The 21027-nt window shown below is 46.1% G+C and overlaps 1 protein-coding gene across 1 annotated transcript; it reads left to right on the top strand.

The window, feature by feature from the left end:
• The first annotated feature begins 16138 nt into the window (after nucleotides 1-16138).
• On the top strand, nucleotides 16139-20717 carry LOC138489694 (gamma-crystallin-3-like). Its single transcript, XM_069617341.1, has 3 exons — nucleotides 16139-16147; nucleotides 16784-17026; nucleotides 20445-20717. The coding sequence occupies exons 1-3, from the start codon at nucleotides 16139-16141 to the stop codon at nucleotides 20715-20717; spliced, it is 525 nt and encodes a 174-aa protein (XP_069473442.1).
• The last annotated feature ends 310 nt before the right edge of the window (nucleotides 20718-21027 follow it).

Raw genomic sequence — 21027 nt, 5'->3', positions numbered from 1 at the left:
TATAAAATGAATAATTTTAATAAAGATCTGATGGTGAGACTAATTTCATTTTTTATGTTTTTAAAACAGGTACATCCTTCATTATTGTCCGTGTCACGAGTACCAGCACCGGCGGATGGCTTTTATAACCGCCAGTTGCTTCTCTGCGTGAACAACGTTACCACCCTGACCATTTTATGGGACGATCGCCAAGTACAAGTATGCCCTTACGCGGTACTAATGGCTAGATGCAACATACATACCGTTGTGGTGGCCTGGTGCCTCGTTGTTGGAACAGCCATGCGATTATCAGTGCGACCGAAGAGCTTATTTTATCGTAAACCAACACCCTGTGTACTGCACACGAACATCGCTTGCCTCAAGACGAACTATTTTGGATCGAGAGCAAAGAAAAATGCAAATCGCTGAATATTCTCTAAACATTTGATGTCCAATAAATGTACTTTACCAAATGTACCGTGTTGCTGTTTGATTTAAAAGTACAGTTTCATATTCCGAATTGTGGCGCGCTGTGTTGTGAGCTGATCTGTGTTGGTTTCCGGGTTCTGTGTGGAGTCGCGTAGAAGACGCCTGGGCGCGTTTGCCTACGCAGCACAGTCACGTCACGGATAGAGGCGGGGAATATGAATGTTTTGATAAAGTCTGTTTCAGGGGCGAGGGATTTGATTTAGTGCCGCAAACGCAGGTGAGCCAGGTCGATGGGGGGAAATGATAGGATTATCACAAAATGGCGGCTGATTTCGAGTGCGTTAATGGACGAAAAGTCGGGTAAGGTCCATAGGAAAGTTTTCTACAATCTACCTATTTATGCTTAAAAACACATGGCCGAACCATAGGGACAATAAAAAAAAGTCCCGGAACTATCCTTTAATCCTGGATTTACAGGAAGGCCGCTCCGTCCAGGATTTTAAGTAAAAATGGAACAGTGGTGATAGGCCTGTAATTCGTGGGTGTAAATGGTTCTAAGGGCAGTTTTTTGAGAAGGGGATGACCCATGCGTCCTTGAGGTTGTCTGGTACCGTTCCTGTGTTGAATGAAGAGTTTATGAAGGCTGTGATAAAGGGAGCTAATTCATGGGTAGCTTTCTTAACCCTTTAAGTGCCATGGGTATTTCCCCCCAGTGCCAGGGCCTTTTTTGGTGATTTCGGTATGTGGCCATTCAATGCCTTGTAACTTTTTAGTTACATGAGATATCTTGGCCAAATTTGGCTCCTTTTTTCCCCACATAAAGGCGGTCGTAACACCATCCAGGAATCCAAGGTTGCTTTAGGGATGAGAGAAAATAAGCAAAAAGGGGGAAAATGTTGGGTTTTTTCAAAAAATGCCAATAAAATGATGTACAAAGAAGCCTGTGGTTTTTTCCTTGTAAGAGCTAGGAACAAATGGTTTGCTGTGCTGAATTCCCCAATTTCCTGGCTTACATGAACAGGTTGAGTGGAAATGAAAAAACAATATTTTGATGTGGTTATCAACTGTTTTGTGAGAGGTAGGCGATTTTGGCCATTTTTGCCAATTGGCCATGCATGGACGGAATGGGAGAAAAGGTTAAGAAAGCCGAATTGGAGGACAGAAAGGTATATATTTCTGAAAAGTAGATAAAATTCCAAGTTTAGGAAGGTGTGATTTGCACAGGTCAGGCTAACACTAGCTAGGGGAAAACGCAATAGATTGGGGGAAAAGCGGGAAAATGACTGAAAAAAAGGTATGTGTTGGACATGTTTTGCTTGGTACGGCTATGGCTTCTATGAATTTTGAGAAAAGCAATGCTCCGCTACATTTCCCCGACTCTTGCAATTAGGAAAGCACACATTTTTGTAGTGTTTTACAAAACAAGCATTACCACAAGCCAAACACTGAGCCATGGTACATAGGGGTTTTACGCTCACGGCCTGAACAGACACACTTAGCATGTGTAAATCGGGAAAACCAATGTGGTGAGGAACGGCAAGAATACATTTTTTTGAAAGAGCACAGGCGGACCTTTTCAAGGGTAGGTTACTTGTGCAGGTTACAAAAGTGTATGGTGCCTAAAGCAGCGACTACATGTAGGTCACATTTGGGAAATGAAAGTGTTGTGTGACAAAGGGACCAGCAAATGGGTCAAAACGTTATAAAAACCACACAAACACAACAAATGTTATACCTTCCCGCGTTCCCACAGGTGTCCTGATGAAAAAGTTACCTCATATGTGTGGGTGCACCCACCTGGGCGCCAAGGGGAAATCCTAAAACACAAGTAACCCCAAGTCTGTTTGGACACCTGAATTTCAGACTCTCTGCCGACTGGCACACCATACAGATATGGGCCTCGGTGTCCAAGACACCAAGGAAAACAGGGAACCCCATGCATTTCCGAAAAGAGGACACCCGTGGGAATCCGCAGAGGTATGATTTACACAAATCGGCCCAGAATTTATTACCCAGACACGCCCGCAAAATCCGAAGCGTGGGGAAAAAAACGCATTTTCAGCACATTTCGCTCGGCTCACCCATTGAAACAAGCCCGCAACAACACATGGCCTAACGTCCCGCATTCCCACAGGTATCCCAATGAAAATGGTACCTCACATGTGTGGGTGTACCCACCTGAGCGCCAAGGGGAAAGCCTAAAACACAAGTAACCCCAAGTCTGTTTGGACACCTGAATTTCAGACTCTCTGCCGACTGGCACACCATACAGATATGGGCCTCGGGTGTCCAAGAAACCAAGGAAAACTGGGAACCCCATGCATTTCCAAAAAGAGGACACCCGTGGGAATCCACAGAGGTATGATGTACGCAAATCGGCCCAGAATTTATTACCCAGACACGCCCGCAAAATCCGAAATGTGGGGAAAAAAACGCATTTTCCGCACATTTCACTCGGCTCACCCATCGAAACACGCCCCCAACAACACATGGCCTACCGTCCCGCGTTCCTACAGGTGTTCCGATGAAAACGGTACCTCACATGTGTGGGTGTTCCCACCTGGGCGCCAAGGGGAAAGCCTAAAACACAAGTAACCTCAAGTCTGTTTGGACACCTAAATTTCAGACTCTCTGCCAACCGGCACACCATACAGATATGGGCCTCGGGTGTCCAAGCCATCAAGGAAAACAGGGAACCCCATGCATTTCCGAAAAGAGGACACCAGTCGGAATCCGCAGAGGTATGATTTGCTCAAATCGGCCCAGAATTTATTACCCCGACACCCTCGCAAAGTCCGAAATGTGGGGAAAAAACGCATTTTCTGCATATTTCGCTCGGCTCACCCATCGAAACACGCCCCCAACAACACATGGCCTACCGTCCCGCGTTCCCACAGGAGTCCTGATGAAAACGGTACCTCACATGTGTGGATGCACCCACCTGGGCGCCAAGGGGAAGCCTAAAACACAAGTAACCCCAAGTCTGTTTGGACACCTGTTTTTCAGACTCTCTGCCGACCGGCACACCATACAGATATGGGCCTTGGGTGTCCAAGCCACCAAGGAAAACGGGGAGCCCCATGCATTTCCGAAAAGAGGACACCGGTGGGAATCCGCAGTGGTATGATTTGCGCAAATCGGCCCAGAATTTATTACCCCAACACCCCCGCAAAGTCCAAAATGTGGGGGGGGGGAGCATTTTCTGCCCATTTCACTCGGCTCACCCATCGAAATATGCCCCCAACAACACATGGCCTACCGTCCCGCGTTCCTACAGGTGTCCCTATGAAAACAGTACCTCACATGTGTGGGTGCACCCACCTGGGCGCCAAGGGGAAAGCCTAAAACACAAGTAACCCCAAGTCTGTTTGGACACCTGAATTTCAGACTCTCTGATGACCGGCACACCATACAGATATGGGCCTCGGGTGTCCAAGCCACCAAGGAAAACAGGGAACCCCATGCATTTCCCAAAAGATGACACCCGTGGGAATCCACAGAGGTCTGCCTTGCGCAAATTGCCCCAGTTTTTATTAGCCACAATCCCCGACAAAGTGTGATATTTGGTGGGGAAAAAACACAATGTTCACTTTGTCTGGGGTTCTGGGTAATAAATTCTGGGCCGCTTCGCGCAAGTCAGACCTCTTTGCATTCCCACGGGTGTCCTCTTTTTGGGAAATGCATGGGGTTCCCTGTTTTCCTTGCTGGCTTCGACACCCTAGGCCCAAATCTGTAGGTTTCCCACATTAACAAATTGTGCTGTGGCGAAAGGCTTGGGGTTACCAGCTGGTTAACCTTTTCCTTTTGCGTCCCCGGTAGGTGCACCCACACATGTGAGGTACCTTTTTCATCGGGACACCTGTGGGAACGCGAGAAGGTATGACATCTGTTGTTGGCGACATGTTTCGGTGAGTGGACACAGGGAAATGTCTCTGAAATTGGCTGGAAATGAAGACAATTCTCAGACATTTTGCTCTGGCCACCCACCGAAACACACCGCCAACAACACGTGGCCTACCTTTCCGCGTCCCCACCTGTGTCCCGATCAAAACGGTACCTCACATGTGTGGGTGCACCTACCGGGGGCGCAAAAGGAAAAGGGTAATCCACTGGTAACCCCAAGCCTTTCGCCACTGACCATTCACCTAAGAAAACAGGGAACCCCATGAATTTCCCAAAAGAGGACACCCGTGGGAATCCACAGAGGTCTGCTTTGCGCAAATTGCCCCAGTTCTTATTAGCCACAATCCCCGACAAAGACCCACATGGGAGAAGGGTGCCCAAGGCCAGGGATATTACTGCCGACTTTGCTGGAGCCCTGGCTGCCCTGCGTTACAGCTTCTCCCCACCAAGGAGTCTCGCCAGCGTGCCAATACCTCCCAGAAGGGAAAAGCTGTAATGCAGCCCAGCCGCAACTCCAGGACAGTTGGAGGTGATCTGCCCAGACGGGCCATTACCACCCACAATCCAGCCCCAGTCTCACCCACCCCACTGACAGTGGGCCCTAACCATAGATTAATAAAGAATAATAAAGAACAGTACTCACATAACGTTTCAGCTTCTCGGGTAGAAAAAGCTGTAAACAAAACAAAAAACATGTGTTACCTTCGGTCACACCAGCAAAATGTAGCCCTCCCCGGGGGCAGATAAGGGGGGGGCTGTCCTGCACTCCTCCCTGGAAGGCGTCCCTTCCTAGGAGCAGATATCTGGTCCCAGGCAGGGCTGCATGACATGGCACCCACTCCATTGCGAGTGGGGGGGAGGGGGTCAACGCCCCATCCCATTAGAAAATTCCCTGACCCTTTGGGGTGCCCCACCGCCCCCCCTAAAAAGCGTTCCACCATTTTCACTTTTTTCCTTTGGTAACCCAACTCCCCTTGGTGCAGAGAGGCACATTGGTGAGCCAATCTGGCACCGGGGAGCCCAAAGCTTACTGTCCCACCCACTGGGGGGCCTGTCCCACCATTTATCGGGGCCCTCTCCCCCCTCACCCCAAATGGGTGTTGGGGCACCTCATGCAGGCCTCCCTGGGCCTCCTACAAACGGCTGTGTGAGGTACACACCCCCTCCATTTGGGGTGGGGGGGAGAGGGCCCCCAAAAATGGTGGGACTGGCCCCCCCAGTGGGTGGGGCAGTAAGGTTTGGGCACCCCGGCACCAGATTGGCCCACCAATGTGCCCCCCTGCGCCAAGGCAGGTATGGTAAACAAAGAACACAATTCAAAATGGCAGGCTGCTCTTTAGCGAGGGCGGATGGGCCCCTACACCGCTGTGAGATTTTCTAACGTGAAGAGGGGTGCACCTTTCCACCCCCACCCCAATTGGAGGGGCGGCCCATCTCATGTAGCCCTCCGCAGGGGCAGATAAGGGGGGGCCTGTACTGCACTCCTCCCTGGGCTCAGGCGTCTGTTCCTAGGAGCAGATATCTGGTCCCAGGGAGGGCTGCATGACATGGCACCCACTCCATTGCGGGTGGGGGGGAGGGGGTCAACGCCCCATCCCATTAGAAAATTCCCCATCCCTTTGGGGTGCCCCACCCCCCCTAAAAGGCGTTCCACCATTTTCACTTTTTTCCTTTGGTAACCCAACTCCCCTTGGTGCAGAGAGGCACATTGATGTGCCAATCTGGCCCTGGGGTGCCCAAACCTTACTACTCCACCCACTGGGGGGCCTGTCCCACCATTTTTGGGGGCCTCTCTCCCCTCACCCCAAATGGGTGGCGGGGGCACCTCATGCAGGCCTCCCTGGGCCTCCTACAAACGGCTCTGTGAGGTGCACCCCCCTCCATTTGAGGTGGGGGAGAAGAGGGCCCCCAAAAATGGGACAAGCCCCCCAGTGGTTGGGGCAGTAAGGTTTGGGCAACTCGGCGCCAGATTGGCACACCAATGTGCCCCTCTGCGCCAAGGCAAGTTTCGTAAACAAAGAAAAAAATGAAAAATGGTACACTACACTTTAGGGCGGGCTGAGGGGCACCCAAAACCGCCAGGTATTTTTCTAATGTAATGGGGGGTGACCCTCTACCCCCCACACCAAATTCAGGGGGGGGATCTCATTCAGCCCTCCATGGGGGCAGATAAGAAGGGGGCCATCTCATGCAGCCCTCCCTGGGGTTAGAATCTCCCCTTTCCAAGGACACCATTTCCGAAAAGATCCCTGGTGGCGAGGGCCCCCAAACCCCCTCCCCCGTTCCCATCATGTTTTTTTTCTCGTTTTTTATTATTATTTTTTTGCCCCCTGGGGGCAGATGATCAGCCATCTGCCCCCAGGGTTGTACACATGTGCCCCCATGCTTTGGGGGCCAGGGGGGTGAGGGCTTGGAAAGGGGAGAATCTCCCTTTTCCAAGGACGCAATTTCTGAAAAAATCCCTGGTGGCTAGGGCCCCCAAACCCTCTCCCCCATTCCCATCACGTATTTTTTTTTGTCCCCTTCCCTGGGGGCAGATGATCAGCCATCTGCTCCCAGGGTTGTGCACCTATGTGCCCCCATGCTTTGGGGGCCAGGGGGGGACGGGGGGAGAGGGCTGCCTACTTAAAGCAGCCCCCCGTCCCCAAATCACAAACGGATCAATGGTGGTCCAGTGGGTTGCTGGTCACGGATCGAGCGCTCTGCGCTGATCCGTGACAAGCAATGCCTCATATATGTGGTGTCCTTGGAAAGGGGAGAAACTCCCCTTTCCAAGGACACCACTTTTTCCTCTATCCCTGGTGGCCTAGTGGGCCCCAGGGCCCCAAACCCCCTCCCCCCGAATTTTTAATTTTTTTATTTTTTTTATTTTCACCCCTGGGAGCAGTGATCATCTGCCCCCAGGGGTCTCCGGCGCTGTGGCCCCATGGAATGGGGCCGCTTACCTAGTAAGCAGCCCCCCTCCCCCGCATCACAAACAGATCTGTATTGATCCGGTGACATTGCTGCCCACGGATCACGCGCCCTGCGCCCGATCGCGGGCAGCAATGCCACACAATGGGTATTGTTAGAAAGGGGAGAATCCCCGCTTTCCAACGATACCCGCCTCAATCTCCGGCTTGAAATACAGCCAGAGATCGAGGTGGAGAAAGGTGAACACTCACCTTCTGTTTTCCCCGCAGCAGCCCGAAATGGTTCATAGTGATAATGTCGAATTCAAAAAAGTCGAATACAAAAATGTGGGGAAAAAAAAAGTGATTTTTTTTTTTTAATGGGGTTGTTCCCCCCCCCAGCCCGCCTTTTAGTTTTACTACCCAAACCCAAAAAAATATACAAATAAAAAAAAAACTATTTTTTTTAAAATTTTTTTTTAGACATTTTTGTTTTCAACTTTTTTGCAGTCGACATTATGACTGCACACCGCCCGAAATGGCTGCTGCGGTGAAAATTACTCACACAACGACGTGCTTTACGAACGCCGACGTGAAGCTGAAGGTAATGCAGCCCCCTGGCAGTGAGGGGGACCTCCCCCTCACATAGCCCGGGTGTTGGATTACAGTTTTGAGCGATCCCTGCTTTGCTTTACTTTGCAGGGATCGCTCAAAACAAGGTGCCAAAAAGGACGAGCTATCTCGTCCTTGGCACTGCGTATGCACTTCCAAGGACGAGATACCTCCCCCTTTTTACTTAAAGGATTAATGATAGGGGCTGGGCAGGTGTTTCCCTGGCAATTGGAGGGTTTGAGTTTAGAGATGATATTTTCAACCTCATTTATAGAGAGGGGTGAAAAGCTGAATGGTTCATGGGTGTGAAGAGGGAAGGTGGTCTTACCCGTGGGAGTACTTAACTGTGAGACAGTAAGTAGACAGCTTTTTTGGCATTGATTTTAGTTTGTAAGGTAGTGATTTTGTTCAGGAGTGCTTTTTGAATATTAGAACACCATGTAATATCTTTGGTGCAGGTGTCGGGTGCGGCTGAAGGAGATTCAAGTTCTTTGAGTATCTTAAAGAGCTCTTTAGTGTTGGATTCAACTTGCAAGATTCGTTTGTTATAAGTATCTTTTTGGCTTGGAAAATTGCCTCTATTATTCAGGGATGCTATAAACAAGGCTATCCTTATTTGAGGCTGAGGGAAGGCTTTTCCAATGGGATTCGGCGTTCCTCTTTTCCTTACGCAGAATTCATGGAATAACCATTGGGAATGGCGAGAGAGAGTAATGGTCCAGATGCTGAATGTAACCAGGTCTCCGTAATTGCAAGTTAATCTAGATCTTGTGTTGTGATGAGATCAGCAATATCTAGTGCATGGGCCAGAAGGGACCTATCATTGACGAGGGCGCCCTTAAGCATAATGTCTTTGACGGTAGGGGGATCAGTGTTGTTAATATGCATGGAAGCTTTAGGTATGATATTCTTGATACCTGTTAACTTTGGTCTTTGTGTGTGTTTGCCAGGAGTATTGAGAACTTTGTCGCTTGTAGTACGAGGGTGCGAATGAAGTGTAGTGCGAGGGAATCAGGAGCCTGATCTGTGATTCTTGCGCTGCAGGGTGCAAGGTTGATTAGGGGTAGGTTCGGAAGCGAAGTGCTCCAGCCATAAGGCGGGTGAATTAAGGTAAGGGTTCAAGGGTAACTCTGTGGTGGAGGGCAAAGTGCTGATGGTATAGTGTTTGGAGTGAGGCAAAGAGGTGTGGGGAGTGTTCTCTCTGAGTGGTGGGCTCGAACTAATGGGACGTAAGGAGCACAGCATATTAGCGGTACATTTCACTGTGGAAGTGGGCTGAGTGAGTGTGACCCTGCTGCAATTAGGGAGGGTGCAGGCTATTATGAATCTGGTGTTAAGTATCAGAGGTGGGCCATATTTAAAACAGTGCATGTACATAGTGAAGAAGGAGCAAGGCATGTAGGCAGGTCAACCTGTGCTTAGAATGTTTTGCCAAATCCAGACATCATAAGAAATAAAAAAGTGATAAGTATAGTCGTATGGAGGCACAAGTTGCTAAAGTGCACACATGGCTAGCAAAGCAAAAGCAATAAGTTGGATAGGCATGAATCAACTAGGGCAATGGCACCCAGCAATGGCAAGTAGTACCGTATAGTCTTATGGAGGAGCACATTGCTAAACTACACACATGTCTAGCAAGGCAATACAATGTGAATGCAAGAATTTGAGATGAGGTCCCACAGGGGAACCTCTCTGTGAGAAACAGAGAGGTTGTGCACATTGGCTCAGTCCTCGATGTTTACAAGTGGGAATTGTACTGCTGATCATCTATTTTATGATGACGATGCCCTGAGGAGGAATAGCTTTTCCCGTGTCCTTCTTGTGGTGACTTGCTTCATAAGCCAGTAGATAAGATGATACGTGTGCTCCAGAAGATCGGCGCCCAATTTATCAGCGGCTCCTACAGTGACCAGAACATGTTCAGAAAAATGATATCACACCACCAGCTCCCTCTGGTCATGCTCTTGCAAGCAAAACAAAAGCCCCCTACAATCAGCAGAAAACTCCAATGACGTTTTGTTGGAATTCAACCCTCCATATGCTGTAGCATTTGTAACACTTTGACCGACTACTGCAATAGCCATAGCCTGCAACTGGATAGTGCATACTTAACATCGACACAGTGGCAAATGTTGGACAATGTTCGCTCTTTTATGGAGACATTTAATAATGCCCATCAGTGGGTTAGCCTGATCACTACATCACTCAGCAAAGTACTGGCACTGCTGAAATTCAACTATCTAATGCAATACATGTATATGAACCAGCTGGTGATGCAGAATCAGGGCAACTGGCTATGAACCTGCTCTCAACCCTCTGATGGGCTCCAAACATTGTGATGTTGGACTCCTTTTTCTGGCCCACAGTTTAAAATCAAAGGTGTAATTTTAAATATCATGTTTGATAGGATGAGGAAAGTAAAGTAGGTTGTCATTTGCAAGAGGATGTGCTAGTCATTTGTAAGGATGCAAAGAGATGTTCAGAAAACCTGTTTGAACAAAATATGAGAGCCAAAGGTCAGATCAACACCCCAGTGTGGAATGCCACCACTGCAAATAACCTAATTTGACAGTGCATAGTTGTCCTTCACAACTCTTGATACGAGTTTAGGTGCCACTAAGGCACGTTTTCAGAAAGTAAAAACATGTAAGGGTGTGGGACTGATGTCTCCTACCGTCTGGCTTGCAATATGCACCTGGGTTTCCAGGAGAATTAAGTGGGCCTACTACAGACCAGAGGATTGATGTCTGGGTTCTCAACACATTCCAATCTGGTAGTGTTAACAATCCACAGCAGTAGTGGCTTGGCAAGCAGTCAGTGTGGCCAGCTGTCTATGTTTCATTAACTATGGAAAGCCTAAACTGCCCGCCGGCTAGTTTGAATTGTGGACATGTTGTAGCACTTCTGGGGCTATTGTCCCAGACCACAGGAGACACCTCACACAACAGAGAGATGTAATGTATTAAAAGGAAGGACAATTTTAACACTGAAGACTCTGGCGGGTAGCAACACCAGGCAAATTGCTTGGAAGACCACACAACAGATTTCTCGATGAAGAACATTTGGGTGCATGACAGCTTCAGCCACATGGATTGAGCAGCATGAATTGAGTTTCCCCTTTTTTAAATGTATTTGGCTTCGCCAACGCAGCTCCTCTTTGAGTACTACAACCATGCTCAAAAACTGGAGGTTATGCATTTATTTGGCTCTAACAGCCATTTTTGCCACTCTCCCATTTCACATGTCCCCCCTTTTAGTTCCTCTCTTGCCAGTCATCTAGAAAAATGTAGGGATTTGCAGGAGCATGTGCTTTTCCATGGCAACCTCCACTACCTCATTAACTACCTCAGACAGACATACAGACAGATGACAGGCAATGCATGCAATATGTGCCTGCATTCCTCATTCTGTCTCGCCAATTCTGTCCAAATTGTGTCACACCCGGATTTCTACCACCACCAACAGGAGGCTGCAAAGCTAGTGGTGGTAAAGTATCCTGCTAGTCGATGGGCGCACTGTGACAGGTAGCACTGGGCCATAATTGTTTGGTGGGGGAGAAATGTGGCTGACCCAGAGTTAGGGGGCTTTTGTTTTGCTTGCAAGAGCATGACCAGAGATGAGCTGGCGTGTCATCTGACATTGTCTTGCAGCCACCAACACTGCTACGGGTGGGTGTTGCACTATGCTACATCTGTTGCACGTGAGATGCTCTCCTTAAACACATCATTCTGACCCAGCCTACAGTGCTTGCACTTTGAGGAGTTGCCAAAGGCACTCTAACTTGACTTACCTCAATGAAATGTCTTCTGGCAGAGGATGCATCGGACACTACCTGCCTCCCTCTGACAGTAACACCTTCTAACAAGCTGAAGAAATCTGTCATCCATTACCAGATGGGCAGTATTGTCTTGTGTGAGCATTCCTTCTGACCTGACTTGACCCTCTTGAGGAAAGGCTGAGGCTAGCATGCTCTTCCGCATGGGCAGGCAATGGTGAGTGGCCCGAGTCTCTCCCTTCTGGGACATTTTCTTCGGGACCATGCCTCACTCCTCCACTTGGTTCTCTTTGGACTCCTGTCACAACACCACCTCCTCTCTCCTCTGCCACTGACCCCCCTACACCTATGTGGCTACCTCTCTCCGCTGAGCCTACAGTATTACCCACTGCCCCCAAATCCAAGTTCATGGTATTAGTCTACCTTCTGCTGGTACTACTTGAATGACTTTGCCTATACTACTTCCTCCTCTAGTTTGGTAGCCACATCCTCCTCTTCATGCTACATGTCATTGTCCTCATGCTGTATCTCCCCTCCTTGTGCTCTTTTATCCCCCCTCATGCTCCATATCCCTCTACTCAAAACTACCTCTGTCTCCTAAAACAGTATCTCTCCATCTCAACCACTGTCTCCATGACCTCATAATTCAATTCAGCCACCTACTGCCCCTCCTCATTGGGCTTTTCTCACCCCCTGTTGGCGGACTCCCTCAACGTCTGACATGGGAGAGGTGTCCAGCTCCTCATCTTCTCTCCCCAGCACTCCCTTCAAATAAAAGGGCATCTAACCTAAGGTTCCAACATGCAAAATACAAATATGACTAAGGAGCCTAATGGGCCTAAGGTGCCAAGGGGCAAAATACAAACGTAGTGAAAAAGACAAAGGGATTCTCACGAGACTCACACAATGGGAAAGTGTTCTCTAAACACACAAACAGTAGGGAAGGTGACTGAGCACAGGAAAATTGTGTGTGCTTATACACAGGATTACAAGTGTTGGTAGGGCAGTGTTAGTCCCCATTTATGATATGATATATGATATGATATGACATGATATGATAGTTTATTTATATAGCGCTTCAAGGCAAGGGGGGGGGACAAGGGAAAATACAATGACATTCTTACAGGCCATGAACAGTAAGGGTGTGAAATTAACTATCATGCTCGGCCTGACGACATTTCAGATAGTGCAAGAGCTAAGACATCGATAAGGTAGGGAGGGGGAGAGTGGGAAGGAAATGGAAACACACAGGTGTCTACCCTACTAGGCCTGATGACATTTCCGGTAGAGCCGGAGAAAACAAAAGGTGAGGGAGAGGGGTGCAGAAAGGGAGGGGAGGAACAAAATAAGCGACCATCGTACTAGGCCTGACGAGATTTTAGATAGTGCTGGAGGGGCGGGGGGGGGGTGCAAATAAGAAATGGGGAGGAGACAGAGAAGGTTGCTATCATACTAGGTCCAGGGACAATTCTGATAGAGTAAGTGCATAGAAGAAAGTAAGGGGAGGAGGGGAAGAGATAGGAAAAGGGTGAAAGGGAGAGGAGGAGAGAACAGAGAGTAAGCAGTCAAAAAGAGTGGAGAAGCGAGAGGGGAGAGTGAATACAATTGCAGAAGTCAGTAGTAACACATAATGTTGCAAGCCAGGATCCAACATGAAGATGGGAACAGCATGATTCAGGGCCACCATGAGTACAAGATGCAAAGGAAGTACAGCATGAGAGTTGAGAAAGGGTGACACACTGTGAATCAATGAAGTCCATAAAAGTCAAATCCAGCTTTGGCCACAAGACGGTGATGGTGATACCAGAATTATCAGGACAGACTCCTGCAGAAGTAGGCTGGAAGGGGGTGAGGGGGAGCAGCGTAGAAGAATCAAGCAAAACACGCAAACCCTGTGTGCGAGAAGGGGTGCACAAGGGAACATCAGGGGGGATGGCCTGTGGGGACAGAGGGAGTAAACACATGTGGGTGCATGCTTACATGCTGTCTGAGAAGGGGGTCGGGCCCCAGGTCCTCCTGGTCCAAACAGGAATTCCCCTTTTCTTTGTCTTCCTTTCGCTTCGGACGCCCGGGCAAGAGACAGCCTTGATCTAAGAGTTAAGAGAAGGAAGGAAGAGGCAGGGCTAAGAAAGTGTGTGGTGCTTAGGTCAGGTGACCTAGATCCACTTGCACCTGCTCCCCATCTACAAAGGAAAGGAGGCTGGAGGGCTTCTTAATTAGGGAAAAAGAGCAGCAACCAGGAAGGCGGGGCTGGCTAAGTGGGGAAAAAGAACGGCAATCAGGAAGCCACCATGTGGGCAGGGCTTGCTAAGTAGGGAAAAAGAGCTGCAACCAGGAAGGCACCAGGTGGGCGGGGCTTGCTTAGTGGGGAAAAAGAGCAGCAACCAGGAAGGCACCAGGTGGGTGGATCTTAGGCCAGTGACCTAGACCCACTTGCACCTGCCCCCATCTGCAAAGGAAAAGAGGCTGCAGAGCTCCTTAAGTAGAGAAAAAGAGCGGAAACCAGGAAGGCACTAGGTGGACGGGGCTTGCTATGGAGTCCATGGGACTAAATTGGGGATTTTTGACACAATTACGACAGGCAGAATTACTGAGTAATAATTCCACTGATTTTCAGAGGAAATAATCCTCAAAAAATCTGCAGAATTACCACTCGGTAATTACACTGGTGGTAATTCTGCCAAAACTTGTAATTTGGCAATACGGGAAATTTGAGGTAATTCCGTTACTGCCAAAAAAGATGGCGGGAACCGAATTACCTCCACTTTTTTCCTGCGCCATCAAACACAAAGTCTTCACTACAATTACAGGAAAAGGAAAGGTGTTAGAAAACGTTTTTATTTTTTCAAATGTTTTTGCTAGCGCAAAGAAAACAGGAAAATGTACCGGAGGACAGTTTTTCTTTGTTTTGTATTCTTTAAAAGTAAGTAAAGATAAAAGGGAAGACTGGAACAAGAGCCTAAAGAACACATACACACAGACACAAGCAGGGTCAGATTGGCCCTTCTGCCTGTTGGCCCGCGGCTGGGCTGAAATCGTCCCTGGGGAGTAGTGGCCAGATTCTGGCCATGCCTCGGGCGGTTTGGGGAAAAAAAATGTAAACAATATATATATATATATATTTTATTTTTTCAAAAAGCCTTTCATCCTTCAAAGGTTGATAAATGAGTACCACACAGATTGGGTGATATTGTATGCATATTTGTTCTATAAAAAAGAGCTTAAGCGTAAGTGCTATACAATAACATTATCATTTGGCCGTCTGCTTGGATTCACAGTAATTTAGTGTACTTAGGAACAATGCTATTTGATGCCACTTCCTATTTTATCAAGGGGTGAAAGGTCGTGTTTCATCGCTTCCCGGGATGTCACTTTGCGGTGGGGTCAAATGACATAATTTCCGGTGATGTCATCAGAGGTCAAGGGTCGTGAGGGGAGGGGTGGGCCACTTTCTTGAGGCGAGGGGTGGCCCACATTTTTTTAGGTGACCGGTCTTATTTCTTCTCCCAGTCCGACCCTGGACACAAGGGGATAAAACAGGGATCAAGAAGTACCCAAAACACCACAAACAACTAACAAACCCCTCGAAAAACACTCTGAGATCTATGAAAGTCATTCCAAAACTCCCCCACAACTATCATTTTGTGAGCCTGTACTGTCCACTCCTAACTTGACAACCAAAATCCACAAAAGAAGCATGAAGCCAGCTCTGCCTTTTAAAGGCACTCAAACTGTTTTTAAAATGGCTGAAGGCCTCTGATTGCTTGTTCGAAATCCCTTCTGAAGTTTCGTTGGACATAGGGCTTCCAACCACGCAGTGGGGTTCGACCTTCAAGAAACCCCATGGGAATACTCAGAAAAGCTTAATTTTCTCACTAGTTACATTTTGAGAAGTTCCAGCACCACTAGTGTGAATGATTGTACATCTAGGTATGCGTCATTATGCAGGCAACCATGTTCGAAATAGTATGTAATATACCAAAGTTCAAATGTGATTAGTGCTCGCATATTTTGTATTCATATTTCCAATTTAAACATCTTCTAGTTTTTTCAAAAAGAATCCAACAGGTAAATGTGAGCTATGATATATTCTTACGCTGTTACAACATAATTGAAGACAGTGATGCCTGGAATGCCAGATAGATTGAATACAGTTAGCAAGGCTCCATTACAAATCTTTAAAATAAATGTCATTTGGGCCCATGTCTGACTGTGTTCCCTATTGTCTTCTGCCAACGCTTCAGTCTGCAGCCAAAATAATGCTTTTCGACTGATGTTTCATAAAGTTTGTAACAAAACAGGACCAGTGCTCTTTTGTAGGTTTTTACTAACAATGTAGTGACCCTTCACCTTTTCCCATATAAACAAAAGCAAAAGCAACCTGGGCACAAAGAAAGGGCGGGACCCATCACAATGAAGAATGGATGGAGTCGCACATATTCTTTCATGGACAGAACAGCTGAGCCTGCTGAGTGTGCAGTTCTGGTGTGATCGGGGGTATATAAGGGCAGGGTCTGCGAGCAGTGAGGAACCACTACCACCAGCCAACATGGGAAAGGTAAGAGCACTACTGTTATCCTATTTATCTGCTTAATAACAGCCGAATTTTATTAGATTTCATAAACTGATTTGATTATATATCATAAGTACATTTTCATAGATACAAGTGGATTCGTTGGTGAAATTCAGGGCGAAGCTGTCAGCAATGAGAACCTGCCAGCTAATTTCCCCCCTAAATGTTCATTACTCGCTTAAATGTTGGGCCAATTAAGCACAGCTTGAGCATGATGGTAAAGAGCGCTTTTCCTGATTTTATACATGGAGCGCTTAACTTGAATGCACAAAATTGAACATGTTATATATTGCAAACATGGTGTTCTCTCAGCAATGATGTGCTCACATGCATTTATAATGTGTTGAACTAAACCTGCTCAATTGTATTTACAACATTTCAATAAAGAAAACTCAGATCAGTAATATTTAAAATGCTAAACTGGATGTGTTGCATATGTATAATTTCAATAAAAACCTAAAAACATAAAAGAAAATCAGATTCAAAAAACAATAATTGTTCTGTATGATTAAGACTTCGCTATCTGTTGCATGTAACTATGTCTACCATGATTAAAGAAAACAGTACTAAATGTAAAGCAAGAAATCTAAATATTTTTTCCATCCTAAATATTCTTTATAGATCACCTTCTACGAGGACCGGAATTTCGGCGGCCGCTCTTATGACTGCAGCTCTGACTGTGCAGACCTGAAGTCCTACTTCAGTCGCTGCAACTCTCTACGGGTTCACAATGGCTGCTGGATGCTCTATGAGCACCCCAACTACAAGGGGCACCAGTATTACCTGAGGAGGGGAGAGTACCCCGATTACCAGACGTGGATGGGTTACAACGACTCCATCCGGTCCTGCCGCATGATCCCAGAGGTAAGTATTCAAAACATAGCTGCCAGTGCTCCCTGACAGAGGATTGTGTTTTGCACTTACACCACCCCCACAAGACAGCTGCGAGTATTTGTCATTGCACGCATTTAATTGATCGTTTGTGTTCTGTGTAGAAAGTGCAAGCTAATAAGCTTTGCAGAGAGCCAGAAGGGTACTTGTAATTGGCAAAAAAGATCTTAAAAATGTTGAGGTAGTTTGCCATATTTCATTTTCATAACATAATTTCCTGAATGTATGGTTTTAATCAACATGTAGAGGAATGCTCACTTGGCCCAGCCCCGCTTGCCTCTGATGCTCCGCCCATAGATGTACATTAGTTAGGTTGGAATCAGACAGGATCGGAGAATCTCTCAATGCCTAAAAGACATGGCTTGCAGGGGTGGGACCTTAAAATGCTATTTTTCTAACCCATGCCTCTAGAGAATTAGATAACAGGTGGATTTAGGTCAAGTGGAAGAAGGGATTGTATTCTTCTCACTTGTGTGTTCCCCTTTAAGGTAAGTGTGACCTCATACATCTATTGGACACCCTGATAGCGCACAGAAAAAGATGTAGGCAGACTAGAATGCCCGACAACGCCCGCACTGAACACTAACATGAAGAAGTTATTAAGATGTCCCAATAGGATTCACCTGCTCTAAAAGTTGTCTACGGTATATATTTATTGTTAAAATATAGTGTCGTGTGGATAAAAAGCTAATAGATATCTCTTTAAAATCCAATATTTGGTAACAATGCTTTGCTCCATAACAGCCCCACCATCCTAAAAATATGCATTTGAAAGCTAGATCTATTTGTTCATATACATTCTCCACCAAATTCTGTGGCCTACCAACCTGCTATTGAGTCCTTCTTAGGGGAGCTGACAGTTGCCATTTCAAGACTCTCTCTGGCTGAAATGGCTGGTTTTAACGCTAATGTTAGGCACAGTGAAATAAACAAGTGTGTCACTCTTCTCAGAGCTTGCCAGCCACACCCATCAATTTATCTATTCATCAATGAAACCATCAAGACATAGTTTGAAGTTTCCAATCCACATTTCGCATCAACACAAACTGTTAGAGCTTCTTGGTTTAAAAAAAAAGGGTCTGGGAGACCCTCCGAGAAGGAACACAGGCAAATAACCTGTTCTCTGGAAAGGCTATACAACCACGTTTTAGCTCACTGTACCTTTCAGACAGGAGAAATAAACATTTGCATATCAGTCTGGTCGCACCCACTTTTTGGTTCTAGCAATGGGTTAATCCAAATCTTTGTTCATTTCCGATCATTATGATTCTCTCAGCAGTCCGGTAGGCTATAAATCACAATCCTAAAAATAAGTCAATTGATGGGGCTGTCCTCCTCTACACAAAAGAACTAAAAATCCCAGACTGCCAAGAGGACCTCATAAATCCCAAACTCCTATCTATGACCACTGAAAGCATTGTTGTTCACTAAATCTTTTGAACTGAACTCCCAAATGCCTACATTTGATAATCCTTCCAGCTCTATGTACACATTTTCATGGGGGCAATAAATGCCCCACAGAGTGAACAGTGCTCCTTTCAATGGAAGAGGAGTTTCCTTTCCTAACCACTAAGTACTCCAAATAATAAGCCCTTTCTGACAGAGAACAGTTTTTCTTAGTGTGGTTTTATTGCTGCTGTTAACAAGAATGGACATCAAACAAATACACCTATGTAAGAGTCAAGAAAAGCAAAATATGACTGTGAAATCTTCAGCACGAGGAGTGACTCACCAAACACTCACTCAGAGCTCTACATACAATCCAGATTCCCATTGTGGATCAACTTTCTTGACCCATTCAATTGCTTTGGCAGGAGGTAAAACACGAGCTTCAGGAAAGAATGAAATTTAAGTGGCTGGTGTTAACATTTATTTAAGCCAGGAAAAATTCATTTTAAAAAACTGTCAAATGCCACTATACATCGGTATTGAAACTTATATTGCTTGCTACTAGAATCACTTGCTTTGTCCAACATATCTGGCCAAATATAATTTAAATGTAGTCGCTACTTCTTATGGGACTTGTGTCAACTTTACTTTGATATCTAATTCAATAAACCTCAGCATTCGTAAATGTTCGTATAGTGTAGTGCTGACCCACAAAGGTTGTTGGTTGTCCATAGTTAACATGCTGTACAATTCAATTAGCGGCACAATCTCTTGCAAGACCATTTTCATTTATGACAATAGCTTCATACTATAATCACTTTTTAAACTCTTTAGGACACGTTTATACTGACAAGCAAACAATCAAGGAACACCGTGCATAGGCCAGGGGGCCAGATGGTTGCAGTGTTTGTTCAGCATGGCTGTTATATGGGTGTTGTGAAATTACTAGGATGGAGAGATATACATTTGGATCATGTCTGGATCAAACAATGAATGGGCGTCCCCATTCTGGAATTCCTATGTCAGTGCATAGACATCCTGTATTAGCACTCCGGTCAAGCTTGAATATTTCAACTTTTAAGAAAACTGTCAAAGATTTAACATGCTCAGGGGAATTCAAAATCCTGAGGCCATGTTCTTGAAGAGACTGGGCCTACGCTTTGCCACTTATGTTTGCTTGGGTAGTGAGGAGTGGGGTTCTGAAGACATCCTCACCACTTGCTCCAGAGCATCTTATGCATATTGCAGGTTATTTTGTATTAATATTAATCCTGAGCTCCAGGAGCTAGACTAGTATCTTTACTGCAAATTTAGCATGCTCATACCCTCTTCTATATGAGGTAGCAGTAGTCTAGGCAGGCATGACTCAGTTTGAACTGGTGGTATGTTTTTAGGAGCGGAGGTAGTTTTTAGAGCATTCAAAGCTTGGAATAGGTGCTTTTGCCTTCCTTATTTTCTTCATGGGGTGGAGGTCAGATATGAATCAAAGAATATGCCAATATTCTTAAACATTTGCACCAGAGCTGGGGTTGAGATCAGTCTATATGGCCTTGTGAAGGGATTTTTTTTCTTCATCGCCACCCAACTTCAACACCCCTGTTTTCGATCAGTAGTGATAGAGACAATTTCCCTCCCTCTAATCGGAAGTTAACTGCTGGTTGGGTTTGGCAGACCATTTAAATGGAACTAAGCACTACACAAATGAGAACTTCCTGCAGCTGGCAAAATGACAACATGTTAAGTGCATCAGCACATGCAGTGTGATATAATCCTCTTCCAGAATATCATCAATAAAAAGCCCTCAGTATTTGGACAAAGAAACATTATAACTAATAAGGTCCTTAGATGTCAGATCTTCTGGTCTTTACCTAAATTGCTTGCATGAATGGACTGGGTGAATACAACTAAATGATGTATTTGAAAGCAAGTGGTCTCCTTATTTTCTTTATAAAACTGTCAAAAGCTTTTAAATTATATTTACTTATTATGTTTCCTTTCATAGCATCGCGGCTCCTTCAGAATCAGGCTGTACGAGAGAGTTGACTTTGGGGGACAGATGATGGACTTCACTGATGACTGCCCTAATGTTTACGACAGGTTCCACTTCAATGACATCCACTCCTGCAATGTTCAGGACGGGCACTGGATCTTCTATGAGGAGCCCAATTACAGAGGACGCCAATACTACCTGAGACCCGGCGAGTACAGGAGATACAGCGACTGGGGAGCCATGAGCCCCAGGATTGGCTCCTTCAGACGTGTCGATCATATCTAAAGTCCCCAAAATGATTCCAATGTAACTTATTAAGAGCTTATCAATAAAGCATTTCTCACTAAGATGTGTTTTTGAATTCTTAAGTGTAAGATATTGCTGCAACTAACTGATCATATACTAATGAATATGTAGGTCGTTAAGTTAGTCTTATGGAAGGGGTGGACACTTTCCAGTGTCCTTTTGTTTTCACAACATTAAATACAAAATCTATATGCAACTGAAAAAGAATCAATTTTAAGGTCCTTTCACTTTCCAACACAAGAAAGTTAAACTAGAGCCACATACAGAAATGTATATTCTAGCAGGTGAA

This window comes from Ambystoma mexicanum, chromosome 9 (genome assembly GCF_040938575.1).
Source record: "Ambystoma mexicanum isolate Mex_15411 chromosome 9, UKY_AmexF1_1, whole genome shotgun sequence".
In the NCBI taxonomy this organism is placed as follows: domain Eukaryota; kingdom Metazoa; phylum Chordata; class Amphibia; order Caudata; family Ambystomatidae; genus Ambystoma; species Ambystoma mexicanum.
The sequence above is the reverse complement of the archived record's forward strand: the minus strand, read 5'-3'. Positions and strand labels throughout refer to the sequence as shown.

Coding starts and splice junctions, on each gene's coding strand:
- LOC138489694 (XM_069617341.1), top strand. Junction 17,027..20,444: donor CCTGCCGCATGATCCCAGAG/GTAAGTATTCAA, acceptor TTCCTTTCATAG/CATCGCGGCTCCTTCAGAAT.